General features: G+C 33.3%; 1 protein-coding gene across 1 annotated transcript in view; it reads right to left on the bottom strand.

The window, feature by feature from the left end:
* Positions 1-3696: 3696 nt before the first annotated feature.
* LOC111064555 (aminopeptidase N) overlaps positions 3697-12147 on the bottom strand; it is a 49322-nt gene continuing 40871 nt past the window's right edge. The window contains 2 exon segments of the mRNA XM_039435137.1: positions 3697-4993; positions 11753-11834. Coding sequence (XP_039291071.1) covers positions 4853-4993; positions 11753-11834 — 223 coding nt within the window. The 3' untranslated portion in view covers positions 3697-4852.

The following is a 12147-nucleotide window of genomic DNA, read 5'->3' as shown; positions in this document are numbered from 1 at the left end:
ATAAATTCTCTTGACGAATATAATTGGTTATTCTTATCAAGAATAAACAGTTAATATTACAAAAGATATAACAAAATCAGCTATCTTTTATAGAAGGCAGTGGCAAGGTAGAAAATCAGCAAAGCACTATCTTCACTGCCAACTGTGTAACGTGGACCTCACTATGAAACAGCGCATCTATAGCGCTAAAACATCGAACAGTCGATGTTTTTAGCTTGATGCTGTGTCCCTTCAGCCCACTCCACACCGGGGCAATAGTGGCATCCACTAATAGCCGCCAGTATACAGTATTGCAAAATTCCATCACAATAATACATTAGCAGCATGTAAACTAGGACCACTCTGTGTTTCTTGCAGAACAACTAGAATCAACACTATAAATGGCCATATTCAAACCCCTTATTACAGGGACAATAGACGGGGCTTCAGTTACCGTCACTAATGTCCAGGTCTAGTGGACGCAACTATTGTCCCTGTGTGCAGGAGGCTGTTTGATAAAAATGAGCAGCAACTCTGTTGCTGAAAATGTCATTAAATACATATGATCCTATAAAAAAAATCTCGAAATACCTATATATTTATATATTACATTAGAAATCATCTCAAAGATGATGCTTTCAGTTCTAACCCTTAAAAATAACGACCAAAACTAACTATTAGGAAACTGTGTTCTAAAATCTCTAGTGATCTTTAATAAATATCTAATCACACGTGTAGATTATCGTCATGTCTATCGAAATAAACTCAAGAGCTTTCGATCCTTTTCAGATATTGCAGCGTTTAACATTCGAACTCTGTTCAAAAGTGATAACAATTTAGATTGAGTGTACGAATTACGAATAAATGTTGTGAGATAAATATGAGAAAATACACTAATTTCCAATGATCTCAAAAATCCATAACCATTCATTTTAACCAAGATTAAATGTATTTGCATTGGCGTTTGTGAAATATATGTACCGGTAATGATAATATTTTTTTTATTTAATGAACTAGTACCTTTTTTTTGTTTCTCTGTGATACTCAAATGTAATTAGGGTATGATTCATACGGAGTACTATCAAGTTTCTCCATGAAAATTAAATAAGTACAGAAAATTTAATTTTCCTCTATACATGAGTGGATTTGTGTAAATGTGTAACAATGAATTAAAAATAAACCTATCATTTTATTTTTAACGATGACTATTTTTGCAATTTAATCAGTAACCTACCACCCACTGCATTTTTTTAAACTCACCATATTCACGGCATACCAACCAAAATTAGAGTTTTGAAGGAAATAAAATTTTGAAAATTTAATGTTTGTATTTAACCACCCATCCCTGTTGTTTCTGCCTGAAGAAATTCATTATTTTTGACAAATAAAAACATTATTGGTATGCCTCAATTGTGCCTCTTGAAGCAAGGAATACAAATCTGCAACCAGCTTTATAGAATTCACTACCGTTCAGAAAATATGGCCTTCTGAAAATTAACTCATTCTGTATAGTAGCTAGAGACGCCAAATTAGGCACAGCCATTTCTCAGTTCTAACTCTATCTATGGTGCAAATTTCAGCCAAATCTCAAATACTTTTTTATCAAAACGCACGATGGATACATGGGTCTTATGATCTTTGATGCGAGAAACACGAATCTGGAATCGTCGTGAACCACACTGAGACAAGAATTGTCTCATATTTGGCTTAAATTTTGTCATATCTCCCGAACGGTAGGGAATTTTGAAAATATGATTCCAGATTCGCGTTTCTCGCATCAAAGACCATAAGATCACAAAGTTTGAGCGATTTTCATTTTTCACAAAAAAATGATTGGTAGCATGGACTAACGTGAACCACACTGGACCATCGTGAACCACACTGAGACAAGAAGTATCTTAGATTTGGCTGGAATTTGGTCATTTCTCCTGAACCGTAACGAATTTTGCAATTATGATTCCAGATTCGCGTTTCTAGCATGAAAGACCATAAGATCACAACGTTTGAGCGATTTTCATTTTTCACAAAAAATTGATTGGTAGCATGGACTAACCATCGTGATGGTTCACGAGACAAGAATTATCTCAGATTTGGCTGAAATTTGTTCATATCTCTTGAACGGTAAGGAATTTTGCAAATATGATTCCAGATTCGTGTTTCTAGCATGAAAGACCATAATATCACAAAGTTTGAGCGATTTACATTTCTCACAAAAAATGATTGGAAGCATGGACTAACCATCGTGAACCACACAGAGACAAGAAGTATCTCAGATTTGGCTGAAATTTGGTCATTTCTCCTGAACGGTAACGAATTTAGCAAATATGATTACAGATTCGTGTTTCTCACATCAAAGACCATGAGATCACAAAGTTTGAGCGATTTCCATTCTCCACAAGAAATTTATTGGTAGCATGGACTAACCATCGTGAACCACACTAAGACAAGAAGTATCTTATATTTGGCTGAAATTTGGTCATATCTCCTGAACGGTAAGGAATTTTGCAAATATGATTCCAGATTCGTCTTTCTCTCATGAAAGACCAAAAGATCACACAGTTTGTGCAATTTCCACTTTTCACAAAAAATTTATTGGTAGCTTGGACTAGCCATCGTGAACCACACTGAGACAAGAAGTATCTCAGATTAGGCTGAATTTTGGTCATATCTCCTGAACGGTAAGGAATTTTGCAAATATGATTCCAGATTCGTGTTTCTCGCATAGAAGACCATAGGATTACTAAGTTTGAGCGATTTTCATTTTTCACAAAAAGTTGATTCGTGAACCACACTGAGACAAGAAGTATCTCAGATTTGGCTGAAATTTGGTCAAATGGTCATATCTCCTGAACGGTAAGGAATTTTGCAAATATGATTCCAGATTCGTGTTTCTCGCATAGGATTACTAAGTTTGAGCGATTTTTATTTTTCACAAAAATTGATGATTATTATAGTATCTTAAATTTGTTTGAAATTTTCACCATATATGTAGCTTCACCTGAAAAATGTCGGAACCAAATTTGACACTCTGAGCTACTATACAGTGTGAGCTATGCAGCTTTTAACATAAAATTTGCAAATTTTCAAATGAACGGTAAGGAATTTTGCAAAAAATGATTCCAGATTCGTGTTCCTCGCATCAAAGAGCATAAGCTCACGAAGTTTTAGCAATTTTTATTTTTCACAAAAAATCGAGAAAAACCATGGACGTGCGTCTTTGAAACAGAAAAAAAGTATCTCAGATTTAGAGGCTGACCAAACAAGTGTCGTGCTATTATATGATACATTTCTCTACAATACAGGGTGAGTTATCCACTGAAACATAAAATCTTACCTCCACCCTCAGATCAGAAAATTCACTGATCTTCAAACGCTTATAACTGAAGGATGGGAGTGAATTTCGCCAATGTGATGACATTACATTGTTCCTATCGTCAAGTACTGTCATTCCTGAGAGTATGAGCCATTTTATCTTTGACGATTTTTGCAAAAATCCATGATGGATTCCATCAAAAATGCAAATTTCCCACATTTGCTCGATATTCGGGATAAAATATTTTATGTTTCAGTGAATAACTCATCCTGTATTGTAGCGAAACGTTTGATATTATAGCACAACACTTGTTAGGTTAGAATGTCACCCAACAATAGTTCAGTAATAGGAAGTAATTATGTTATTACTGGATACTACAATGGGGATCACAAAACATTCCACTATTATTTTCATCAATATTTTTTAATACACATAAGTTAAGTACACATTATATATTTCCATTAGTGATGTGGTAAAATGGTTTTATAAAAAACAATATTCAAAACATAAAAAACTAATACTAAAATACCATATTTGTAAGCAACAAACAGTTTCAATCGAATAAAAACTTAGTTTAACAAAATTTGATCAAGGGTGAATTGGTGGATTAATATTTGTCCTGAATTTTAAATGTGAGTAAGGTAGATAAAAAATATTACTAACAAAAATGATAATAGGATTGAATATTAAAGTTATAAATGGAGTAAAAATAGTTTCCGCTGTAATTTAATGAATGAATTAATCAATTCCATTCTAAAAAAATTACGAGGTCTCGATTTTCAAAAGTGGAAAATATGAAAATTTGTTTGGTACAACAAGGTACAACAATGCAAAGTTCAAATTTTGTTGGATGGTTTAGATGTGAACTGGTGAAATAAATTGAGCACAACATAGTCCTGATTAAAAGCCTGCACTATAAAATAAACAATGCTAAAATTCTGTTCTAGAATTTATAATAAATTAAGATTTATTAATGGAAAAACAAATCCTGGATCGAAGAATGTAGAGATCATATTCCTGGTTCACAGCTTTGCACAATACATTAAATAATTCTCAAATTTTGTTCAAAAGTTGACATTAAATTAAAACTGGTACTATAAAGTGCAACATAATGCTGGTTTGAAGCTTGTAAATAAAATAATTCACAAATTTTGTTCGAAACTTTACTAAAAAACGATTTTTTTTCAATTCTGTACAATTCTAGTTGATTAACATGATAAGGAATCTGTTTTGATGAAATCCTGGTTTATAACCATAGAATGGAATCAAACTATCAGAATGAAATAATGCTCAAATTTTATCGAAAGTGGAAATTCACCGTAATCTAGTTTCAGATAGTCTTGTTTTATAGCTTCAAATTGAATTAAATATCATAGAATGAAATAACGCTCAACATTTGACGATAAATAAAAAGATTTAAAAAAGCGTGTACAACAAATCCTGGTTGAACAACTTGGTACACAAAATTAAGGCTTGAATTTTGTACGCAAAATGCCTGATAGTTTACCATTTATAGGGAAGTCACAGATATTTATTTCCAATATTTCCATGTGCTCTCTTTTAGAGCGTAACCAGCCGCTGTATTTTCGAATAGTAGTTTCCGAACCAACGGATATTGACGACTGTAGACTCAATACTCTGCGTGGTCGCCAAAAGTGAGTATTTCAGGTAATCCTTGTGTTGCTCCACAAATTTTTTCAGCTGCAAAAAAATCGAAATCAAGTACTATTCCTCTCATTGATAGACGACAATCACAAATCACAATAATCAAACAATAATATGATTGAGAAAGAACAACAGTCATAGCAAATATAGCCCAAAACTGACTCTTTCCCGAATTTTCATTTCCAACAAATAATAAGTTTACATTTTCACTTTATGTACTATGAGATTTATTTCTAATAGAACAAATTGAGAAGCTAACCTGAATAAACAAAACTGTATCAATTTCAAACAATTGAAATTCAAGTAGATTTAGTACCCACCCGGTTACACGTACGTGTATTAAATTTAACCACTGATTAAAGATCTCGTGGCATTTAATCACGATTGAATTTAATGGACGTACATGCAACCAGGATAAGGAATAGTGCACCATTGGTTAAGTAGATCTGATAACTACTATTAAACTAATTAAACATACTACTAGCATGAGTATAAATAAAATTAGAAATCTAAGTCCACTTTTAAAATTGTTTTGTCATTACTAGCATTATTTAGGGCCGGTTTCCGAGCTCGGGATTTGGCCAAGTTCTAGACTTTAAACAGCTGGAGTCAGAAAATTGGCTATCCAAAACGGGGCGTAGTCGCAGTAAAACGACTAACGATTTTGAAATTAAATTTCAAAAAACCAGAAAATTAAACACAAAATAAAATGAGGAGAAAATAGTGTAAAGTTTCAGCTATTTTGAATTATTTAGGAATGTTTCTTTCGTCAAGGAAAATCGTTTCCAATTATAGAAATGAGAAAATAAGGATTATGATAAAAACTGCGACTACGCCCCGTTTCGGAAAGTCAATTTTCTGACTCCAGCTGTTTAAAGTCTAGAACTTGGCCAAATCCCGAGCTCGGAAACCGACCCTTATTGCTAATACACTAGCATGAGTTATGATGGAAGTAGATTAGATAAGTAACGAGCTCTCGGTACTCCTGTCGGAAGGGTGACTGCTTGACGCAAGCTCCACTAGCTGACTGATATTATGAGTATTCTAAAATTAATAAACTCTCGCATTGGAACAGCTAAAGGAGGAAAGTTTCTAATTTTTTTCTATACAAAAGTGTCATTTATTTAGGTTTAAAATAGATAGATTGGTAGATTGGTTTGGTAATAGGTAGATTTAATAATCTACTTTGATAATAGGTAGATTGGTTTGTAATAATACTATAGTCAGGTCCACGTTATAATGGCAGTTTTTAATTAGCAATGGTATTGCTATCCTTGTCTATAATTCAACAATGCGGATAACGCTATCTCTTTCACGCTTTGCTCTGTTGCCAGATCGTCTTTAAACAATGTAGAATTAATAATTCATTAACAAAATATGTCATCTTAATCATGAAAATTCTTTATGAAACTATTGATAAAATTTATTTCTTCCTTATTAAAATATAATTGATTATTTTAAGCAAGAATTAACAGTTAATATTACAACAATAAACCTGTATCAGCTACCGTCTATAGAGGGCATTGACAAGACAGAGGATCGGCAACGTTGTTCTGTTATCTTTTCTCCACTGCCATTATAACGTGGACTCCTCTGCCATTATAACGTGGACCTCACTATAGTTTTACTATAGTAGGGTCCACGTTATAATGGCAGCATTTGATTAACATAGGTGTTTCTATCCTTATCTATCATTTGACAAAGCAGATAGCACTATCCTTTTCTAGCTCCGCAACGTTATCAGATAGTTTTTCAGCAATGTAGAAATATAATCAATCAACAAAATATTTTATCTCAATCATTATGTATTGTTAAATTATTGAAAAATATTATTTTCTTGACGTATAAAACACCAGGTGATTTAAAAAGGAGTTTACAACTTTAAAAATTTTTATAAATCTTATTAAACAAGGTACTGAGCTGGTTTTGGTGTTGTTTTAAAGGAAAACACTTCAAGTTTTTTACCCTTGGACTAAAGATGTTCTATGTGACTTTCGTTGGTTATCCTGCAGACATCCCATCGATAGTCGATTTCTTCCCAGACTCGCACTAGCATTTCAGGTGTAACTTGCTCAACAGCAGCGCAAATCCTTGCTCTAAGTTCAGGTAGAGTGGCTGACAAAGGAGGTACCATATCTTCTATGAAACCCCACAAGAAAAAATCCAGCGGTGTTAGTCTAGGGAACAAGGGGGCCATGCAATTGGCACATTACGGCCAATCCACTGATTTGGAAAGCGGTCATTAAGAAAATCCCGTCAGTCAGATAGTGTGGTGGTGCGCCATCTTGCATAAAGAAGACATTTCGTTCTCGGTCATACTCATCGATCTGTGGTATCAAACATTTTTGTAACATATCAAGGTAACTTGGCCTCTGGAAGGAATGCAGTCGATCTAGTTTTAGGCGTGACATATGGCACTGGAAAGCCAGGTAGCGAGTACACAAACGCTGTGGTCTTTTTGCCTTCGCCAAATGTAATTGAGCGATTTCCATCCCACCAAATTTGTAATTTAACCAGCGATTTATAAGTAAAATTACATTCCAACGTTTTTAGTCGTTACATAGAATCTAGACTTTAAGATTAAAGTTCAACTTTCAACTCAGAATTCAACTTTTTCGATGAAACTAAAAAAAAAACATTGTTTTTTTTCTTAATATAACTTCGCTTAGATTTATTATAAGATGTACTAAAAAGGGTGGATTTTATGACAAAATAACGGGGATAATGGTTAAGTTACTCTATATTGGTTTGCAATATTGTTCATCCAACATATATTTTAGTAAAAATAAATTAAAATGTACATCCATGTCGTGACAATTAGAAGTTTCCCCAGTCTGTGACATTGTAAAAATGCTAGTTCTACGGAGGCTATTCCACAAAATCACTATAACTATTTTAAAACTAATTTAATAAATCGCAATAACTATTTCAATAATTATTTTAAAACGGCTACTAACTTAATGGAAAAGTAACACAACATTTCAACGTTTACTCCGGTCAGCTGCTGTTTAGGGTTTGTAGTCACACTACCGAGTCGTCAACAACATGGCACCACTCGTTAATTTCCCCCTACGCCTCAGACCTCAGAAGCCAAGTTATGAGCGGTGAACAGTACAATATGCCGATTTTCAAACCAAAACACACAGCTAGCACGCTCGGGGGTCCAGTGAAGGCAGCCATCTTTGATGTAACAGCCGCTAGCGCTTGTGCGGCGCGACCAGGCGCTTGTGCGGCGCGAGTAAAAACTTGGAGCATTTTGCTTTGAAACAACACCAAAACCAGCTCTGTACCTTGTTTAATGATATTTATATGAATTTTTAAAGTTGGAAACTCCTTTTTGAATCACCCGTATATTTGATTACTTTCAACAAGAATGCACAGTTAATATTACATCAGATAAACCGGTATCAGCTATCATTCAAAGAAGGAAGTGGCAATAATCGGCAACGCTGATGTCCTATCTTTTCCACTGACATAACGTAGACCTCACTATAATATAAACTCCTCTTCAAACTGGATTCGCTCACACCTGTGACTGGCACAGTGAAAATATAATTTCAATAAGTTCTCTGATTGGACTATTCACACTCAGCACGGCCGAGCAAGTATGGATAGTCCCATTTGAACTTATTGATATAATATTTTCACTGAACCGGTCACTTTCACTGTCACTGGTGTGTGCGAATCCAGCTTAAACAACACACTCTCAGTGTGCTAATGAAAAATAAATATCTACATTCTAACGGGGTATCACATACACCTCTTTTTGAATCATGTCGTTCTCTTGCATGCGTTTCATTTTCTGCTATCCAAAATAAATCACGTTTTTTTCACAATGCCTTACACCTGGTGTAAAATGTGAGTCTTGTACTGTATATGAATCCCAGAAAAGTAATTCTATATATTTATTTATTTAAGTTAATTTAAAGTACTATAATAAGTACTAAAGTACTATAATAGTAATAATAATAGTAATATAGGTAATACTTAGTATAAGTATAAGTATAATATAATATAAGTATACTATTAGTAATACTACAGTACAGTAACTATATTACCCACAGTATGGCCACTGACTGTCACGCTTCGATTGGTTAGCTCGGTCACATGGTACAAATCCGCCATTAAGATTCCAAACAAACTTTCAAGTCCTATCTTATAGCATTAGAAATTTTGAACTTATCACTTCTTTCACCGATTGTAAACATATTTTGAACTCACGATGAGTTTGATATATCATTTTCGAAGGGAAATTGATTATACTTTAATATAGGCAATAAAGAAAATTTTAAACACTAATAAAGCTTGTAACATTAATTTTCCTTCCTTCGGACTCATCGCAGACCACTTCTAGAGCTTTCGCGGACAACTTATTGGGAACCAGTGATCTAGATAAATATGCAGAAAGATAAATTTCAATTTTATTGTATTTCCTCATCCAATTTATTGGATAAGGAAAACTACAAATAATCCAATTTCAAATTACTTTTTGCGGCTCAATTAAATATAACATTTTAAGAAATTTTTAACCGTGATTAAGTAGTACGTCTTGACTTCTATTATTGATTCTCTTCAGTACTGAGTACCCTACCCATAACATGTTCAATAATTGGTCAATAGTTATTGATATAATATGGATTTAGAGTTGCATTACCATGAGCTTAAGATTTGAAATATCACTAAATATGAATAATAATGGTTATGGGTTATGTGTTTTCTTTTTCAATTGCTTACAAATCATTAAGTAGAACTATGGCTAGAACAATTTGCTTTTTCACAGTTTATATCCAATATTGTGTTTACAATATTTTTAGTCAGACTTATTGGCTGTCAACTAATAAAACAAAATATTTGAATGTTATGGAATCTATTGTGATGAGAATTCCATCATATTTCTACAAATAGATATGAGAACTTTATTATTATTTGTCAATGGAACAAAATTTATTACAATATCATGACATATTTCAAAAGTTTTTTGGAGATTCAGCTTTTAGGTTACGTTACCTACCTTTCATTTTCACTCGCTATTATCTACGAATCACTATTTCAAGTTCCAAAACTATATTGGGAATATAGAAAAAACATTAAAGAAATTATATGGAAGTTAATAATCACAAAAATATGCATTAATAAGTAAAGGCAAGCTATTTTACTTATAATCGCCTATAAGCTCCATTGTAAAATTCAAATATTTGGAATCTTCATGGCGGCGGCGGCGGGGAAAAAAATTTCCAATGGCCATACTGTGGGTAATATAGTTACTGTAGTAATACTAATAGTACTAAAGTACTATACAGTAGTGATGTTAGCAAACCCTACATGGATACTAGTCATGTGATCACGGTTGCCAAGGTGACGGTTTTAGCAACGAACGTTTACAATAACTACCTAGTTAGAGTTTTATAAGAGATGTTGGAAGATGAGTTTGTATTTTTATTTTTATCTTGTTCAATGTACACTTTTAATGGATAAAGTGTCAATTACAAAAGCACATTTACAACAGTACTATAATTTTAGTACTGTGAGTTTACTGTAAGTTGGTTGTGAAAAGAAAACACTTAAGCTGCGTTTACACCAAAGTTATCAACAAAATGTTAATAACTTAATCCTCATAGATTCTATTAGATTAAACATAACTCAACATACACATGATGAACATATTTATTTGTCAAGTTCCGTTTAATTTAATAGAATCTATAAGGATTAAGTTATTAACATTTTGTTAATAACTTTGGTGTAAACGCAGCTTAAGTGTTTTCTTTCCGCACACATTCGGTTCGTTTCGTTTTCGGCAGATTCCGATAAGTGTGAAACCGTAATCCGGTTTGAATTTGGTACCGAATAGAAACCGCATAGAACCGAACGCCCACTTGACACTAATAAATTCCATCAGGTTTAAATTCGTTTCTAGCGAGGAGCTACTTTCACACACATTCGGTCCGGTTTGGTTTGATTTCTGTTCGTTTTCGGCCAATTCTGATAACTGTGAAACGGTGATTCGGTTCGAATTCGGTTCCGAATAGCAACCGCATGGCGCCGAACGCCCACTCGACACGAATAGGTTTTATCATATTATTCGAATTCATTGCTAGGAAACAGGAAAGAAAACAAAGTCTTTCACACATGCTCGGGATTTTTTATTTTAACCTGATATCATGATTATATGTTTCAAAATCTTCTATGTCAGAATCATATGGTCAATTCATTTCAGTTAGTTCACTGGAGGATTTTTTTTCTCAATGAATAGTTTGCTAAAAAAATATGAAGATAAATTAAAACTCAGGGAGAATTTTATTATTTTATTTTTCCATGAAAATTACATGATTTCATTAATGGAGAGAAGAGATGAACGTTATGTACCATGTGTCAAAACAAGAAACAAATTTTCAATTTAAAAAATAATCACTCTGAACGTCCAAAATTAACATAATCAAAAAGAAACTATTCAAGAGTTCACAATTTTGAATTAACTTGAAAATTTTGTAGTTTAAAAAATCACATCTTTCTATTTCAACACCAGATAACACCATGTTATATTTTAAAACCAGCATGAATATTGTGAAAATCCAAACACAGCTGTGTCTGAGAAGAAAAAACCTTACGAATTAAAATCTGATATGTATGAAAGTCTCATTTGTTTTCGGCAACGAACCGAAAACGAACCGAGCCGAAAGAAAACGAATGTGTGTGAAGCTAGCCTTATGAAAGAAAATCTTCGTACTAAACTGAATACTATAAAATATTATGTTTGAATAAGAGACTAAATTAATGAAAATAAATAAATGTACCAACCTCTGTCAATTCCTCATCATGAATCATGTGATCAGCGACTGTTGAAACGTATCTGCCAAGTCTTGTGGTCTTTGGGCCGTAGCTGGTGGACAAAAGTAAATATTAGTGGTAGAAATATATTGTCTAAGCTTATGGTCATTGGGATTATAATGTACAAATTAAACATAAACTGGAAATTAATACACTAGATACCCCCTGGGTTGAAGAACTCGCTCATGAACTGTTGTATTGATCTCTGAGATCCGCAACTTGAAATTATATAGAGATGGTGAGAATTATTATGGAAACAGCTAAAAATATATTTCTCAAGTAGTAGGTTCCATGGAGATCCTATTCCAATTGAAAAAAAATACTTTCTGTCGTTTTAAAACTTTTGTCCGCCATCTTGGATCCGT

The sequence above is a fragment of the Nilaparvata lugens genome, chromosome 8 (genome assembly GCF_014356525.2).
Source record: "Nilaparvata lugens isolate BPH chromosome 8, ASM1435652v1, whole genome shotgun sequence".
In the NCBI taxonomy this organism is placed as follows: Eukaryota; Metazoa; Arthropoda; class Insecta; order Hemiptera; family Delphacidae; genus Nilaparvata; species Nilaparvata lugens.
Note: the sequence above shows the minus strand (reverse complement) of the source record. Positions and strands in the feature narration are given on the sequence as shown.